The sequence below is a fragment of the Cyprinus carpio genome, chromosome B2 (assembly GCF_018340385.1).
Source record: "Cyprinus carpio isolate SPL01 chromosome B2, ASM1834038v1, whole genome shotgun sequence".
NCBI classification, from domain to species: Eukaryota; Metazoa; Chordata; class Actinopteri; order Cypriniformes; family Cyprinidae; genus Cyprinus; species Cyprinus carpio.
The window spans coordinates 11,241,622-11,260,342 of record NC_056598.1 but is presented as its reverse complement, the minus strand read 5'-3'; the positions used below and the strand labels follow the sequence as shown (position 1 = coordinate 11,260,342).

At 36.6% G+C, this 18,721-nt stretch overlaps 2 protein-coding genes across 3 annotated transcripts in view; one reads left to right on the top strand and one right to left on the bottom strand.

Annotated features, from left to right (window-relative positions):
- Positions 1-381: 381 nt before the first annotated feature.
- On the bottom strand, positions 382-12,840 carry thpo (thrombopoietin). Of its 2 annotated transcripts, none has more exons than XM_042718026.1 (5): positions 12,589-12,840; positions 7,372-7,502; positions 6,427-6,513; positions 6,152-6,316; positions 382-2,105 (listed from the first exon to the last, which is right to left on the bottom strand). In XM_042718026.1, the coding sequence occupies exons 1-5, from the start codon at positions 12,725-12,727 to the stop codon at positions 1,968-1,970; spliced, it is 660 nt and encodes a 219-aa protein (XP_042573960.1). In that variant the 5' UTR covers positions 12,728-12,840; the 3' UTR covers positions 382-1,967. The 2 variants fall into 2 exon arrangements, with proteins under 2 accessions (XP_042573960.1, XP_042573959.1); XM_042718025.1 differs by having other exon boundaries at positions 382-2,108; positions 12,589-12,839.
- Positions 12,841-15,308: 2,468 nt separating this feature from the next.
- LOC109070274 (chloride channel protein 2-like) overlaps positions 15,309-18,721 on the top strand; it is a 61,526-nt gene continuing 58,113 nt past the window's right edge. Inside the window, exon 1 of the mRNA XM_042718023.1 lies at positions 15,309-15,838. The gene's annotated coding sequence lies outside the window, so the exon portion shown is untranslated. The remainder of the gene's footprint in view (positions 15,839-18,721) is intronic.

The following is an 18,721-nucleotide window of genomic DNA, read 5'->3' as shown; positions in this document are numbered from 1 at the left end:
TACATTACATCAGGTTAGGTTAATGAAAGAACTGTAGAGTTTAAAAGATAATCATAAAAATGTCAAATTAAAACAACAAAAAGTTGTAAAATAAAAATAAGCAAAATAAAACATGAAAAGAAAAAAAAATATGTCAATGTGATTAACATACTCCAATGTGTTGTTAAATAATAGAAATAATCATTTAAAATCTCAGGACTTCAACTAAATATTTTAGGTCAAGGGGGTTCGGATGACAAAAATGTCTCTGCATTATATGAACAAACATTAATAAACATGAAAACAGAAATGACATAACACAGCCAAAGTCCTCCAGGTTTGAATGATTTTTGTGCAGACTTCGAGAATCAATACTAAGTGATGATGACTGGATATAAAGAAGACATTTTACATAGTATTTTATTAACTTGCAGAATTATTCATCTCATACATGGTCTAATTAACTGAGTTGTGCTTTTGTCCCCAAATTCAAATATCTGATTTTAAAAGGGTTTCTTTAAATCACCAAAGAAAACGGGAGTCTTTTAGTAGATTCTATATTCATATTCAAGGTTCCTAGCAATCTGTCAGCCATTGTATAGCACAATCAATCACAAGCTCTCCCTGACCATCTCTCTACTGCTCATTTTATGTCTGAGACTGGAATTTGTTACATGATTTACACATTAGGTTCTTCACTTTAAATTTCTCTTGCTCATCATTTGAGATCTCATGGAATAATATATAAAGTACCCATCAATAAACTAGGTTCAACCACAATCATTGTCATTTCTTGAACCATCTTAACCTGACCAGGAGTGCTAAGTTCCCATTCAGCTAAATCAGCAAAAGCAGAATACGAAACAGGCAAAAATTCAAATAGTTGTCTTCTCTTTAGATATGCCACTGTCCAGATGATGAGATTTTCCCTGTGACTCTGACTCATGGCTTCTTCTTAACTGGTGAGGTAAAATATGTAAATATATATATATAAAAAAGATCAAATACAGATAAAACAGTAATATTGTGACATATTGTTACAATTTAAAATAACTATGTTTTACTTAATATATTTTAAAATGTCATTTTTCCTGTGATGGTCTTCAGTGTCACATGATCCTTCAGAAAATACATTCTAATACGCTGATATGCTGAAAACAGTTGCTTAGATGAAAACACTATCCGCACCACAAATGAAATGAAAATAGATTTAAATATTTAGATATGTACATTTTTAAAAAAAACTCTTACAAATTATACATTTTACAAGCAAGGTGGACAAAGTATATTAAAAAGAGAATATATTAAAATATTTTCTTAAATATTTTGGTCACTCATGAATTGACTCTGTTTCGTGTCAGGGCATCAGTGTTCCAATGCAATAAAACTTTGGATTAATGACTAGTTTTTTTTTTGTTTTTGTTTTTTACAAAATATTGTAAATCCTATTTTTACACAAAATATATTATATACACAAACATTTCATAATTATAAGTTGGAGTGTATAGATAAAGTGACCCTTCCTGTGTGTGCACTGCACTACCTCCGCATTGTCACACATTCTGTCGCAGTTATCTTCCATGTGCTATCACACCATGTAGAGTCAATTCAACCTTCATGCAGGCTATAAAATAAATAAATATAATCTGTGAGATTTTTATATATATATATATATATATATATATATATATATATATATATATATATATATATATATATATATAAACATGTAGCACTCACTAGAAACTGTATTCAGCTCAGAACAGTTTGTCTGTACTAAAAGTTCAATGGGTGCATCTCAACAGGTGAGTCAGTTCGGCTATGATCCAGCAGATGGCACAGTGTTGTCGTTTATGTACTTTCTCCTCTGTAAGTCTCTGATCTCCAGAAAAGTGAATGGCCCTTCATTGTCTTGAAGTTGGACCATTGTTAAAATTGATTGGGCCTGTCCGGTCCCATTATACAAGATTAGAAGTCAGACTTTCAGTCTAGCACCCCTTTGCCATCTCTGCAATGACCCACTCCAGCTTGCCTGTTAGCAGAAGCCCAAAGTGCTTCAACACCAGACCCAAATCCTTAGAGGGTTGACCCAGACATAGCTCTGCCTGGGGTCCTACCTGCTCCCCCTGCTGGACAAGACAAAGATGGACAGATAAGGAAAATGGTGTTTGAGCTAAAAATAGTCATAGCATGTTGAAGCAGGGAAAAACAGAAAGGATTTTTACGGACGAAAATGACTGAGCTACTTTGGAAGATTACTGGGTCATCGCTGAGATCACTGAAAACACCAGCTTTGAATCTCACATGAAGTAGGTTAATTATGTTTTGCAAATACATCAGAAATAAGCAAAAAACTGCAGTCCAGCATCTCCCCACAGTACGTGCTTTAATCTAGGAGTGGCCGTATGTATATTTTATCAGCAGGGCATGGCTGTAATGCATTTCAGAGAGCACCGTGTTCCCATCATTCTCACTGGTCAAATATGTCGCTATCTTCCCTTCTTTCCTGGGGAAGGAAGGCAGAGGTCACCAGGATTCAAAGTCACCAAGATGACGTGACAAATCAACAAAGATTCCGGGAAGGCAGGATATTTTCATGGAGAACTACATAGGACACCAACCACATTCAAATATGGGGAAAATTCCATTTACGTCTTTAAGAAAAAATCATTTTTCCAAGCAATTTTTCTGTCCCTTTACAACTGTCACCTGTTCATTGGTTCATATAAAAATGAAATTAGATAAATTATAAATTAATTACATGAAATCACAATACATTATTAACCTATTAGTTTTGAATCAACAATAACAATTAAGTCTTATGATTAAATAAAAAATTATATTTAAATGTGATACACACATATGTTGTCACGTTACACAGAAGCGAGGAGCAAGGAGACGCTGGAGATTTCTTCAACATGGAATTTTAATTCAAAGACGTGGAATTCTCAGGAACTCATTTAACAGCTGACAAAGGAACTTAGAACAGGGAAGGCTTTATATATGGGACTTGATGAGGGGAGGACGAGGAACACCTGGGACTAATGAAACAACATAGGAAACACCTGGGATAAATTAACTGAATACGGGGTCACCAAGAGAAAAACAAACACAAAACATGGAAAGAGTCTGACATGACGCCCCTCTCCGGAAGGCGTGTCCTCACGACATATACCATCCGGGGAGGGGGGGTGGGCACTCCAGAGGTCCCTCAGGACAGACCTGGGACAGTGAGCCTCCAGAGCGGTACCCGTTCGAGGTGCCATTGCGGATCTGGAGACTCGGGAGGCCATGGCGGAGCAGCCTCCGAGGCGGCGGCCCCAGCCCCCGCCTCGCCCTCTGGAGCCTTGGTGACATCACTTGCAGTCTTTTTTATTTTTTGTTTTGTTCTATGTATTGATCACTTTTTGATTCAATCTCTCAACATTAGCCAGGTTATGAAGACAAGAAAAAAGAAACTAAATTACGAAGTCACTTGCAGTCGCTACTTGCACTCTCCGCTACATGCGACATCACTTGCAATCGACACAAACCGTGCGTGTTGCCAATGGAGACAAGACGCTGTGTTGCTTAAACAATTAAAACTTATTTAGTACTATAACATACAGGGTCCTGCAAGTCATCTATAGAAGAAAAAGACAAGAGATGCTATTAAAATATCAAATTCAATATATAGTTTATTAATATAATATGTATAGCATTTTCCTCCCATACAGCAAAACGCGGCATAATGGAATAAGATGATAAAAACCAAACTCAATATGCTCCTCTTCATTATAAAAATACATAACTAATGTACAGACAAGCAGCTGAGCCCAGAATAAAAGCAACACGCAACGTTTCGCTTTAAGCATTTTTCCATATAAAATAACTGTCTACAGCTCTTTTATATCACTGTCTTTGTCTATTAAGCTACATTACATGTTTTATTTATAATGATTTTCTATGGGAGGAAAATGTTTAACGTTAACGCATTGCATTCTGGGCTCGTCTGCTTGCCAGTACGGAGTTGATGCTTTTAATATCATTATCATAATGCACGTTCATATTTGTTGGTCTGTATATACTTTGAGTCAACAACAAGACATATAGGCTACTGAATTGTTTTTATAATCTTAGTCCGTTATTATGCCACATTAAGCGTTTTGCTGTATGGGAGGACAAGTGAAAGTTTGCGTATTGTGTTCATGGCCATCTGCTTGCCTTGTAGTACATTAAATAATAACTATATATCAAATTTTATATTTTAATTGCACTGTTTTGCTGTATGGGAGGACAAGTGAAAGTTTGTTAGGCCATATTAAGTGTTTGTTTTTCTACAGGAGGATTAGTGACTTTGTGCATTGTGTTCATATTTTGATGTTCTGTGGCCGCGCGGATTTGCGGGTCCTGTCTTTTTCTTGCAGGACCCTGTACGCTATAGTACCAAATTAGTTTTAATCGTTTAATCACCACCACAGCGTCTTGTCTTCATTGGCAACATGCACGATTTGTGTCGATTGCAAGTGAGGTCGCAGGTAGCAGAGAGTGCAAGTGGTGATTGCAAGTGACTTCATAATTTAGTTTGTTTTTTCTTGTCTTCATATATATCAAATTTGATCTTTTAATTGCACTTAAGCCACTTGGTTACTGTTGTAAAATTTTGAGAGATTCCATCAAAAAGTAACCAAATTCAAGTGATGTCACTAGAAAGAGTGTGAGAGAAGCGCAACTACGTAATATAGCGCGAGAGTGCAAGTCGGAGAATGCAAGTCTGACAGTGCAAGTGCAAGTCTGCAGCCAGACCCTTCTCTCCTGGGCTTAACGGGGGATCGGGAGCCCTCCGTGGGCTTTAACGGGGGATCAGGAGCCCTATACTGATATGGGCTTAACGGGGGATCGGGAGCCCTCCGTGGGCTGTACTCAGGAACAGGAGCCCTTCCTGGGCTGAACTCAGGATCAGGAGCCCTTCTTGGGCTGAACTGGGGAACAGGAGCCCATCCTGTAAGTGTGCCATTGTCTAGCCTGTAGAGGTCTCTGTGTTCCTCCATGGATATGCCTTCCCAGACCATCACTGACCAAACCGGTCATGCTGAACAATGTTACAGGCAGCATAACATTCTCCACCGCTTTTCCAGACCCTTTTACATCTGTCACACGTGCTCAGGGTGAACCTGCTCTCATATGTGAAAAGCACAGAGCGCCAGAGGCGGACCTGCCAATTCTGGTGTTTAATGACAAATGCCAATCAAGCTACACGGTGCCAGGCAGTGAGCACAGAGCCCACTAGAGGACATCAGGCCATCAGGCCACCCTCATGAAGTTTGTTTCTGATTGTTTTCTCGAGGCATTCACACCAGTGGCCTGCTAGAGGTCATTTTGTAGGGCTCTGGCAGTGCTCATCCTGTTCCTCCTTGCAAATAAAGGAGCAGATACAGGTCCTGCTGATGGGTTAAGGACCTTATACTGCCCTGTCCAGCTCTCCTAGAGTAACTGCCTGTCTCCTGGAATCTCCTACATGCTCTTGAGACTGTGCTGGGAGACACACAGCAAACCTTCTGGCAATGGCACATATTGATGCGCCATTCTGGAGGAGTTGGACTGCCTGTGCAACCTTTGTAGGGTCCAGGTATCGCCTCATGCTACCAGTAGTGACACTGACCCTAGCCAAATGCAAAAACTAGTGAAAAAACAATCAGAAAAGATGAGTAGGGAAAAAAATGTCAGTGGCCTCCACTTATAAAACCATTCCTGTTTTGGGGGTTTTCTAATGGTTGCCCATCTAGTGCACCTGTTGTTAATTTTATTAACACCAAAGCAGCTGAAATGAATTAACAACCCCCTCTGCTATGTAACTGACCAGATGAATATCCCAGAAGTTTTATATTAAGTTTTATATGAATTATTATATATTTGTTATTTGATTAATTAATTGATTGTTGACTATTTATATTTTTACACAATAGTACATATACAGTAGACTCTATTTTTTTAGATGTATTTATTTTTGTGAGGTCAGTTGTTGTAGTGAGTCCTATGGTAAATCCTACACCCTCATTCTTCATTCTGCAAGTCAATATCTGCTCCTATGTGAGTGATTTCCTCAAGAGGCTCACAATCTGTCTGCATGCTTTAAGTCTTTGTGCCAATATCTATCTGAGCTGCAGCACAAGGTTGAACTGGTCATCCTCACCTCAATGTGGAGTAGTCTTACTACATGCAAGTAGTTGTTGATACTGTGCTCTAAGCGCTCCAGCAGAGTGAGTCCACAGCCAGGTTGGCTGAGTGTCCTGGCAGACCGCACATCCTGTGCTAGAGTCCCCAAAGACAGCAAGATCTCAGCCCTCTGCTCATGCACCTGGAACACACACACAGGTGTTTCAAAGAGTGTGAGCCCGAGAGCAGCGTGAGTGGGTTGATGCTGTAATGGAGGGAGTGTGTGGGAGTGGGCTGCATTGAACGACTCACTGATTTTCTCTCCCAGGTTGCTTTGTGAATTCTGATGCATGGTAATTTAATATCAGACGGTAGAGCATCAACAGCACTGCAGACTACCTGTAAAGGGAGTGAAAGCACAGCCTATCAAATGTCTCACCAGTGGATAGACAAGCAGAGATGTAGACACTGAGAAGTCAGAGTGGCAAATACAGAGTCAAGTCAATAAGATAATGGATGATGCCAAGATGGAAGAAGACTGTAGAGAATCAAGCTAGACAGTTAACATGCAAATAGGTAGACTGACAGATATCTGTCAAGTGAAGTGTAGCATGCAAACTTCTAATGAGGCCGAGCTATTAATGCAAAAAGAGTAACTTGGTATTGATTCCTGCAGTTTTTTACTTACATAAACAAAAATATATGGTGGTGTCTTGAAAAATTATTCAATAGATTGGAGGACTTTTATAGCCTAATTAAACTGACACAAAATATAGGCTCCTGGAACTCCGGTTCAAGTCAGATGAATATCTTCTCAGACCTTGTGCTTAAATAAAATGGCTCAGCTGTCATTGAAATGATCTCTCATGAGTTACTATGGTGTAAGGTAAGAATTTAAACATTGGGCCACAGAAAAACATCCCAAAGGCCCATTTTACACCAAGTATGATAACTATAACGATAGCAGCACAGAGTAATGATATCACTGGAATCACTTTCTAAATTAATTTTTTTTTCTAGCTGATGAATGGTAAAAACATCAGAACGGCCAATCGGAATCTATCCTGTTTAAAGAGATCAAGCATTTAAAGTGGAAAATGACAGACTGTGCTTATAAACACAACATTATGCATTGGTGTGCACACTGATTTAGTTACTATTATAGTTAACATTCTTGGTGTAAATGGGTCTTTAAAAAAATAGAAAAAACTCGAAGTAAAATAAATTTTACATCTGAAGTAGATTTTACAGTCTTACCATTTCCACTTGTAAGTCCTTCACTTTATTCATCATTCTTCTGGCCTCGCTGTCACACACAAAGTCAATTGGTCTAGTGTGAACGTGAGACAGTTCAGAGGCAACCATGCTGAACACTACTACCAGCATTCCTATAAGACAACCAATCCAATGAGAAAATGTGAGTCTGTAATGCATTATGTAACTCTGGGGAACACAGTAATGAATTGCGGTGGTAGATCCGTTAAGTCACAAATGTGCAATACTCAATAACACTTTTCAATAATTACATTTACATTATAACATTATAAAATTATTCAGTCAAAAGTTAATAGTTACATGAAACGGCTCTCTTTAATACTTGATTGTGATTGGCTGTGGCACTGAGTGATCAAATATTTTTCTATAACAACAGCACGCCCATTTTTTCAAAAACCATGATTCTGGAAGTATTTTCCCCTTTATTTTTCCCAAAGACGTTAAAGTAGCTATATTAAAAAGCTATAAGCCATGAACCAAACCAATCAGCTATGAGTACAATCACAAGATTCGATTTAAGCAAAAACGTATTTGAAAATCGGACTAAAAAACAAAGGAATGTGTACTTTAATGAGGGAAAGAACTACAATCCCATGAAGCCCTGAAGACACCAAATTTAAAACAATGGATAAATTTAAATCTATTGATTTAAAGATTGATTATATAGCCTATATAAAAACAATATATTTATGCTTATTGCAAAATAAGCATATTATGCATACAAATATTTAAGTAGTTGATAGCATAGGAAATCAGATTCTAGCATTCTACATGAATGACATACTAAAATATAAGTAGTATGCTCAGCAGTATGCTGGTATGCTGTACCAAATTAATTGTTACACTACCAGGGTTGGACTGGGACAAAAAATTGGCCCTGACATTTTTTGGTCCAGGTGGCCCACCACCACTTCGATATATATATATATATATATATATAATGGACCTTAATTAATATATACATACACACACAACACAACACACACACACACACACACACACACACACACACACACTTTTTTTTTTTGGTGTTTTATAAATATATATATTTTTAATGTTTATTAAAGAATTCTCTTCTGCTCACCAAGCCTGCATTTATTTGATCCAAAATACAGCAAAAGCAGTAATATTGTGAAATATTTTTATTTTTGTTATTTAAAATAACTGTTTTGTATTGACTATATTTTAAAATGTAATTTATTCCTGCGATTTCAAAGCTGAATTTTTAGCATCATTACTCCAGTCACACAATCTTTTAGATGTCATTTGATCTTTATTATTATTTGTTGTTTGATGATTTTTTGTTATAGTTTTTTTGTTGTTATTATTTTTGTGTTGTTTTTTGATGTTTCTTTGATGAATAGAAAGTTCAGAAGAACAGCATTTATCTGAAATAGATTTTTTTGTAACATTATGAATGTCTTTATCTTCACTTTTGATCAATTTAAAGCATCCCTGCTAAATAAAAGTATTAATTTCTATAATTTCCCAAAAAAATAAATAAATAATTATACTGACTCCAAGCTTTTGAATGGTATATGTATAATGTTACAAAAGCTTTTTATTTCAGATAAATGCTGATCTTTGGATCTTTCTATTGGATCTTTCTTACTACTCAAAATATTTTGACTGGTAGTAAAGTGGTAAAGGTGGTAAAGTATGTAGCCTATGTATCACACTAATATCACATCTTGATTTGGATGAGAATAAAATGTCAGGTCTGACAATATCGTGTCTTTTTTCATTTAAATCTAGCTTAATTCGCATTGACCCACGGAAACTTCTATGAACACACTTGACTTGACTTGGCCAAAAAAATTGCGGGGGACGAATTTACTTTTTATTAAAAAGTGTTTACTGTTTACGTATTGTACACTCATGGCATGCGCACACATTAGGATAGGTTAGATGCCTGCCTCCGGTGCAAGTCGCTATCAAGTTATTCGCAGATTCAGCTACTCTCTGCTTCTTTGGCCCGCATCACTCACCGCAGAGCAAGCCTGTTCTTGATAAAGCTGCTGTGAAAACGTGGGAAAAGGAAGAATTAGGGGTGAAGCGATCTTTATATAGACGGAGCAAAATACTTCATTGCTCTGACTATAGCACATTGCGATTGGATGTTTACACTGTCAATACATGAGACAAACCAATGGGCAACTGGCTGCTCGCTGTCCATGCATAATAGTCCTCGGCAAAAAAACCAAAAACAAAACAAAAAAAAACAATTTTGTCGGCCCCTTAAGTGCGTCGGCACAACGGGAAATTGCTCGGTATGCCCGATTACCAATCCAGCCCTGTACTCTACATCATTTACAGTGCTTCATTGGAATAGGCATTTTAATTGGCGCAGTTTGCTTGTCACTATTTTATGATTAGTGGCAAATTCAATGTAGAATTGTGGATAATGTAATTTTCCAACAGAAATTCTGCTGTTAAACACAATTATTTAAAAAAAAATCATTTGAAATAATGGGGGTTGATAACTTCAACAAAAGCATATGCCATTGATTAACAAACTTGTAGGGTTTACAAGGTTACAGGCTTACAAGCTATGGTTAAAAATCAATTGCCCAATGGAGAAAATGATTTTTATTTTTGTTATGGAAACTGTTGTGTTTCATTTAATTTATTTTGTTTTGCAAGTTATTTTTTTTTATTTTGGTGTGGTTATGATTCTTTTTCATTTTTATGTTAACAACTAGAAGAGTAACAAAGTGCAGTTAATGGTAAAAACTATTACTACAAAATATTTAAAATTTACTACATATGATGAGAAAGACCAGTCTGCAATATCAGGTAGGCCATGCCCACCGTCAAATTGGTGTCAAGTACTGACTATTTTCATTCTCAACCAAAATGCAAAGTCTGTCCACCGTCATGTGCAACATCAACCTGACATTATATTGACATCCCGTTATATTGACATCCAAAGCTAAAATTAGCTCATAACTCGCTGATTTAGGAGAAAATCTTAAAAATAATGGCTGTCAGTCCTAAGAGTATTTTACAAAGCATTTTAGTGCTAAAACTAGCTCATAAATCTCTGAAACGTTAGGAGTAGTGAAGAGGACTTCTAAGTCACTAAGACCAAACCACAAACTAACCTAAAATGGCTGTTGCTGGCAGTTTGGTTTTGGCGGTTATCCCAACTCCAGATTTTCCTTTGATTACTTGTTTTCATAAACAAGTTGAGCAAGGAGTAACAGCTGTTCTTGCAACCAGTTTGGTTTACTTTTGCGTTTGCATGTCATACTATCAGCCATGATTATTCTACTTTGTTAATTAAAAGGCTGTTTATATGCATATCCGCTAACTGTTTACATGAAGCATAGCCTAAATGTAAGAGGCTGACAATTAGGTGAACATATACTTGTTTAATAAGTGACACTTAGCCTGCATTTTAAAAATATATTTATTTGAATGTGGCAATTAACATTTTTATTTTTAAATCTTTATTTGAATATGGGAACATTATTTCTATGAATAAATCTCTGACAGAGACCCCTCCATTATCAACCAATCACTGTGTGCATAGTTAGTAAGCATGCTGACATCATCCATACCAACAAGGTCAACTCCGCCCTTACTCATAGCTTAAAGGGATAGTTCACCCAAAAATGAAAATTGGATGTTTATCTGCTTACCCCCAGGGCATCCAAGATGTAGGTGACTTTGTTTCTTCAGTAGAACACAAAAAAAAAGATTTTTAACTCAAATCTTTGCAGTCTGTCAGTCATATAATATAAGTGGATGGGATTCACAGCTTTGAGAGTCAAACAACATACACAAACAAAACCAAATTAAATCCTGCGGCTCGTAACTTACATTGGTGTGTAAAGACACAAAACGATCGGTCTGTGCAAGAAACTGAACAGTATTTGCATCCTGAGCACGTTCTCAACAGCCAGCGCCTGACGCATCTTCTTCTTTTTTCTTGCTTTACGGCAGATCGCAGACTTATAAGTGCATTATCGTCACCTATCTCTCAAGTGGACCATTGACCACTCCTAATTATGTGTTATATTCGCGGTTGTAGCTAGAAGGGATACAGCTACAGGAAACCAACAATAAAAATTTTTTTCTACCTATTAGATTGTGTTTTATTAAAGCCTATACCTGCCCCAACCCTAAACCTACCCTTACAGTAATGCAGATACATTAAATATTGATGTTCAGCATGAGAAAAAGGACGCAATTTTGAAGTGCGCATGTGGAGTAAACCTTGGTAAGACAATCTGATGGGTAGGATAAAATGTCAGGACACCGGCTGTTGAGAACACGCTCAGGATGTGCTCAGGACAGTTCGGACATTTCGGTGAAAATCAGAGGTAAAAAACGATACAAATACTGTTTAGTTATTTGCACAGACCAATCTTTTCGTGTCTTTACACATCAGGGTATTGTCAAGAACCGCAGGGTTTAATTTGGTTTTGTTTGTGTATGTTTTTTTTTAACTCTCAAAGCCGTGATTCCCATCCACTTACATTATACTGTATGACTGACAGACTCCAACGGTTTGAGTTAAAAATCTTTGTTTGTGTTCTACTGAAGAAACAAATTCACCTACATCTTGGATGCCCTGGGGGTAAGCAGATAAACATCAAACTTTTCATTTTTGGTTGAACTATCCCTTTAATACTATCCCTTTACTTCTCTAGTAAAAGTTTGTCTCAGCAGCTTTGTGAATATGTTTCAAGAGCAAACTCTTGGCTAAAGACATTTATACTGCTATTTAGGAGAACTCTTAGTGGTTAGATTGCATTAAATGTTTTGTGAATACGGGCTCTGGAGTCTACAATTCCATAACGAAAACATCAGAACCGGTGAGAAATGTACAGTAACAAGATGAGATAAAGACGTAAAACAGAGTCGTGTTACACTCTATCTAAATCTGCTAGTTAACAATAAATGAATCAATACTGCAGGTCTATTTATGCAGTGTTCATTTTGTTACGGTTTCTGCGTTATAATGACCATTTAGCTAAAGTTTTAAGATAATCGGTCAAATATTTCATGTCAATGTGCCCATGCAAATAGCTGGTCATTATAGTAAAACGGGTTTATTTTAATGACCTGACCTAAAACTGAAATTTATAAGCACTTTATAGATACATTTTTTATAGAGAAAGTGTTTTAAAAGCCGCTAACAATCTTCGCGACCAGTTCTGTAAAAGGAAGCCGTCATTCATGCGTACTTACTTAAATCCATGCCGTTACAACATGAGATCTTTTCATTTGCGTTGCTTTCCATTGGAGAGCGTCTTTTTTGAAGAAGTAACGCGAAAACGCCCACCGAGATGTGCGCTCCTGCTATATTGACTACATTCATCATGTGCATCGCCCCCACACTTTTTGACTTCTGAATCTTCCTTTCCCGGCTAGGACGTTTGTTATCTCGTCTCTAAACATGCCCCGACGTCCCTGCAGTGAGTCACTGCACACCGAAGCCAAAATAAAAGTGAGGGTAACCCTGGGGTTGTAGTAGCAAGATACTGATGCAATTCTAAATAAATAAACAAACACTTTTTGAACAGACTTTTGCAGAAAAAAAAAAAAAAAAAGGTCAGCTGAACAAACAAAAGTTTGGTTCAGGTTAATAATTTATTATGTGATCAGTCTTCTGCTCTCAGTGGATTGCCACATTCAGTAGGACATGCTTTGTATTTAATTATACCTCCACACATATTCAAACTTCATATTTTACTTTTTAAATTTTTATTGAGTGTGCTAGTAAATATTTGCTGTTTTACTGAATTTATATGTATAAAAATGTCATTGTGCACATAAGAAGTACAGTATTCTATTCTATGTACAATTACAGTATGCATTACATTTGAAATTTTCAACCTACAAAACTGAAAAGTTTAATTGTGCCTTTTTGTAAGTAAAATCAAAGTGGTGCCAGTCACCACCTGTATTGATATTACTCTTAAAATATTTAATTTACTTACTAATATCACAGAATAATATAAAAATGTAATATGATCACGTGTATAACAAGACAGATTGATGGCAACAAAAGGTGTTATCAGTCTACCTAGATGGTAACATAATGGTACAAACATGTTTAAAGGGATCTCTGTGTTTTTAAGTGTTCAAGGGCTTAAAGAAAGCAGGTGTGTGTATGAATCAGCAGAGCTGAATGAGTGTGCTCAGACGGCCTACTTTCATGACCAGCCTTCTGGTGTCTCTGTCCCTTTGCGAGTTATCAGAAATATTTCTTTTATTTAGCTCCAACATGTCTATTAAACACACACACACACACCACTAAAATGAGCTTCAGCAGTAATTTCATTTCACATTTTTCAGTCTTAGTACAACACCTGTCACCTGTATGGCTATAATGTTCAAATGCATGCACAGATGTGTTTGCAGAAATGTAACAAGTATATCTTCCTAACAAAACACCTGTTGTCTTTGGATTTGGTGAAATGTTGTAAACATGAAGAGATCATAGTGGATTCACTGTTAATTTGCTGCAAATGTGAACACTGAGCCAGAATGGTGATAGTTATGTTTAAATACGAGAGAATGTTTGTTCTGAACATTAGCGCACACTGAAATTAGAGAATCTCACCACCCTCTCTCTTTCGCAGTGCAGAAACAATCTTCCGCTCAGTCACCCTGCAGCAGCCCACAAGTCACAGCTGTGAAAAATCAGGATAGAGCAAAAAGCCTTGTCTGCAAGCCTTGGAGTCGCTGCAATCATGACAAGCTCGGAACGCCATCAAATGATTACAACACATATATGTGAAACATGTTCCATAGTATATCATCTTCCCCTTTGTAGATAGATAGATAGATAGATAGATAGATAGATAGATAGATAGATAGATGGATAGATAGATAGATAGATAGATAGATAGATAGATAGATAGATAGATAGATAGATAGATAGATAGATAGATAGATAGATAGATTGATGAATGAATGGAGATTCTAGATGGATGGATGGATGGATGTATTTTCTAGATAGATAGATAGATAGATAGATAGATAGATAGATAGATAGATAGATAGATAGATAGATAGATAGATAGATATAGATAGATAGATAGATAGATAGATAGATGGATCAATGAATGGAGATTCTACATAGATAGATAGATAGATAGATAGGTGGATTGTTAGATAGATAGATTGATGAATGAATGGAGATTCTAGATGGATGGATGGATGGATGTGAATGGAGATTTTTCTAGATAGATAGATAGATAGATAGATAGATAGATAGATAGATAGATAGATAGATAGATAGATAGATAGATAGATAGATAGATAGATAGATGGATGGATCAATGAATGGAGATTCTACATACATAGATAGATAGATAGATAGATAGATAGATAGATTGATGAATGAATGGAGATCCAGCTGTGCGTCCATGAAGAGTCACCAGTCTATGGACAAACCATTTGGTTTTTATGTAGGTAGATAGATAGATAGATAGATAGATAGATAGATAGATAGATAGATAGATAGATAGATAGATAGATAGATAGATGGATCAATGAATGGAGATTCTACATAGATAGATAGATAGATAGATAGATAGATAGATAGATAGATAGATAGATAGATAGATAGATAGATAGATAGATAGATAGATGGATGGATGGATGGACAGATGGATTTTCTAGATAGATAGATAGATAGATAGATAGATAGATAGATAGATAGATAGATAGATAGATAGATAGATAGATAGATAGATAGATAGATAGATAGATAGATAGATAGATAGATGGATGGATGGATGGATGGATGGATGGACAGATGGATTTTCTAGATAGATAGATAGATAGATAGATAGATAGATAGATAAAGTGTAACTTATTGAAACGAATTTAAGCACTTTAAAACTTAACATTCTGTCAAAATGACATCAGCACAATGCACTGATGAAGACAAATGCGCCATCACATGGCATTAATGACAGGCAATAGGAACAGAAGTGGAGTCAACCCGCAATAACTAAACCAGTGACGGAACCCGCATTGCATCACAGAATCAATTCCTGGCCAGTGCACGCGCCCCAGGCTCTGCCAGCTTAATTACTCCTTTACCTATCAGCGCGTGCAGTGCACACTAATCCGAAGCTTTTAGGTGATGCATTAATACCGACAAGTATGTTTTAATGGAAGCGCTTGGCTTTTTTGAAGTTTAGCTTCCAGTGTGAGGCGAATTCAAAGACGAGCGAGAGGCATCAGCAACAGGGCACTGCCAATTCACCGGCGAGGACAATTACACAGAAAGTATCTCCATCGTCTAGACGAACAATTGGGACCGAACAGCAGTGACGTCATTACTCGATACTGATTGCGTTGCTTTAATTGTGTGGGGATTTCTTACATTTTTTGCGTCATTAAATGGAGCGGCGTAGGTGACGTTTGGACTGTTGCGTTCAAGAGGAGCTCTTACCAAGACTAAAAGCCGGCGCGGAAAAATGTAAGTAGCCGCCAAAGACGAAATAACAACCTGTTAAGGTGTCCAGTATTGCTGCCGATAAACTGCGCTGTTAAAGCGCGTTAGAAGTCACTCAACTGCCATCAGAACAACCCGTTCGCCTTTTTGAAGCTTTTGCATGGCATTCTTATTCCGAAGGGCATTTAATCGACTTGGTTATCTTGTGGAGCTCAAGGGCACAGTGTTATTCGTGCAGGGAGTTGAACACCCGCCTGATTCTCGTGTCTAGATCCTCTAATGAGGACAAATAGACACAATTTTGTCAGACCGACTCTATGTAAGATGATGTTCTATCGCTCTCAAGAAACCCTGTGGATTCAGTCGTTTATATTTACATCCGATGTCCCTTCAAGGTTCTTCCTTAGTGTTGGAGTAATCTGAAGCTCAAGAAAAAAAAAAATTATATTTGCATCTACATAATATAAAACAGAAATCGATATCTCCAACTCTGCATTCACTTAGGGGACACATTTAGTTGAAAATGGAAATTGAAGAGTTCACTTCACATTCAGGAGAGGGAAAAATCTCATAACTTGGAGAGAAACTTTATCTCCAAACTTGATTGATTTGGTATCATGTGGAGTTGATAAATAGCTATCAATTCAAGTTTGATTAAAAAAATTATGCACTCAGTAAATTTATGGTAAAAATGTCAGCTGTATTTGCTAGAACTTTACCATAAAAATACACTGAGGATTACAAGCATTACAGGATGGCATTTTGGTGACCAAGTGTATATGTTATTCAGCTATAATGTGTTATAATAACCTATCTGATGTATAATCTGTTTGTTGTAATGTGCTGATAAGATACAAATGGAAGGCCACATGATGACTTAAAGTTCAGCAACATTGGCCTCTCCAGCAACAGTGACTAATAATAACTTGAAGACAGAGCACAGTGTTGCCCACACAAACACAAAACACCATCAGAGTAACTCACATGACACTAATGTAACACAGTAAACATTAAAAACATAAATTACAAAAAAAATGCTACTTAGAGTGACTCAGTGCACAGTATTTTTATAGTATTCTACGGTGAAATTATATTTATTTATTTATTTATTTAATATATTTTATTGTATATGCAAATGACTTGTTAATTAATTAACTGTGTAGTTAAAAAATGCATTGGTTTTTATCGCATTTGTACATTATTTGTCTGTTCAAATCACAAAATACAGTGTATTTCAAACCTGAATGTATTTACACTCATAGAATTTTGAATGAGCTAAAACCATTTTGGCAGAGCTGAAGAGAGCCACATGCTGTTGAGTTTTATGCACACTGGGTCTTATTCCCTGTCTGGGATGCCAATACTTGTATGTAATCTAATATCGACCCTTGTTTCACACCCCTACTACGGATCGACGTCTCCTTTTCTCACCCAGACCCATATTTAAATAGTTAACAAGATGTTCTTTTGTATGGAAGCATATAGGTAGTAGATTAAATGTAATATGCAAAATGACACTGCAGTATGTAAAATGGCAATGCATTTCTGTAGTTAAATTTACATTTTCCAATTCATATGTGCAACATCTAGTGCAAAATGAAAATGAAAATTCAGTTATATAACTTACATTTGCCATTTCCTAAACTAGTTTTCATATGTAAATTAAAATAATATTTTAACGCTTTATAAGTTGCAAAATTAAAATGAAATTGTATTACAAGTTGATTTGATACGTTTAACACGACCAAGCAAAAATTGTAGCAAAATTATAATTTAAATGCCATTTTTCCTAAATTCATTTAGACTTGTGGGGTAGGACACTTGGGATTGCATTTTCATCGTGATACCGCGTGATAATTGTAGCAAAATGCAGTGTGAAATTCAAAATTCACTTATTTTTTATTTTTTTATTATAAATAATGACCTCCTAACACTAGCATTATGTATTCTTTTTCTGTTCTATTGACTTGTATTTTTATTTAAAAATTACCCTCTTACACTAGCATTCCCTATTCTTTTTCTATTCTTTCTACTTGTTTTCTTTTTATTTATTATAAAAACAAAATAAGCAAACAAAAAACCTTGCTACTTATACTGTTAGATGAAGCCCCGCCCCCTACTGTCCTCTTTTTGAAAAACTAAAATACATAGGTTTACACTCTGATTGATGCACATAAGCAAACAGACAGACAATTCTACACTTTTACCTATGGATCGCGTGTCCCCGAGCACCTAAGTGTCGCAGGTGCATCACACATCTCACTGTCTGCACGCCGGGTGATGCATGTAAGTAAATAGTGCAATTCTAATGTTACACTATTTACCACCTTACATTATATTTTGTTGCTCTCTTTTAATCCGTAATATAGCGCGTGTTCCATGGCACCTAAACGTCACATGCCTGTCACAAGTGCAGCCACCGGACACTGCGATTGATGCCCATGATTTTTAATATTAATAATAATAATCACAGTTATCTGACTTTGGCTGTGCCATGTTCTGTGACAGCTGCGTCTAGATCAGACTGGTGAAGTGTCATCTGGGGAAGGCATGAATAACAGCGTTTTTCTGTATGATCACGGGCATCAACCGGAGTGTAAACAGACCGAGAGATCTTAAAGGGGTGCTCCACCCCAAAATGAAAATTTTGTCATTAATCACTTCCCCCCATGTCGTTCCAAACCCGTAAAAGCTTTGTCCGTCTTCGGAACACAATTTAAGATATTTTGGATGAAAACCGGGCAGCCTGTGACTGTCCCATAGACTGCCAAGTAAATAACAGTGTCAAGGTCCATAAAGGGTATGAAAGTCATCGTCAGAATACTCCATCTGCCATCAGACATGTAATCTTGGTTATATGAAGCAACGGGAACACTTTTTGTTAGCGAAGAAAACAAAAATAACGAC

Bases quoted from the DNA above. Each gene is read 5' to 3' on its own strand.
- thpo (XM_042718025.1), bottom strand. From the start codon at position 12,727: ATGCACATGATGAATGTAGTCAATATAGCAGGAGCGCACATCTCGGTG. The intron at 6,317-6,426 runs GTGAGTCGTTCA...TGTGTGTTCCAG, and splicing joins CAACCTGGGAGAGAAAATCA to GTGCATGAGCAGAGGGCTGA. The intron at 2,109-6,151 runs GTGAGGATGACC...TGTCTTGTCCAG, and splicing joins TAAGACTACTCCACATTGAG to CAGGGGGAGCAGGTAGGACC.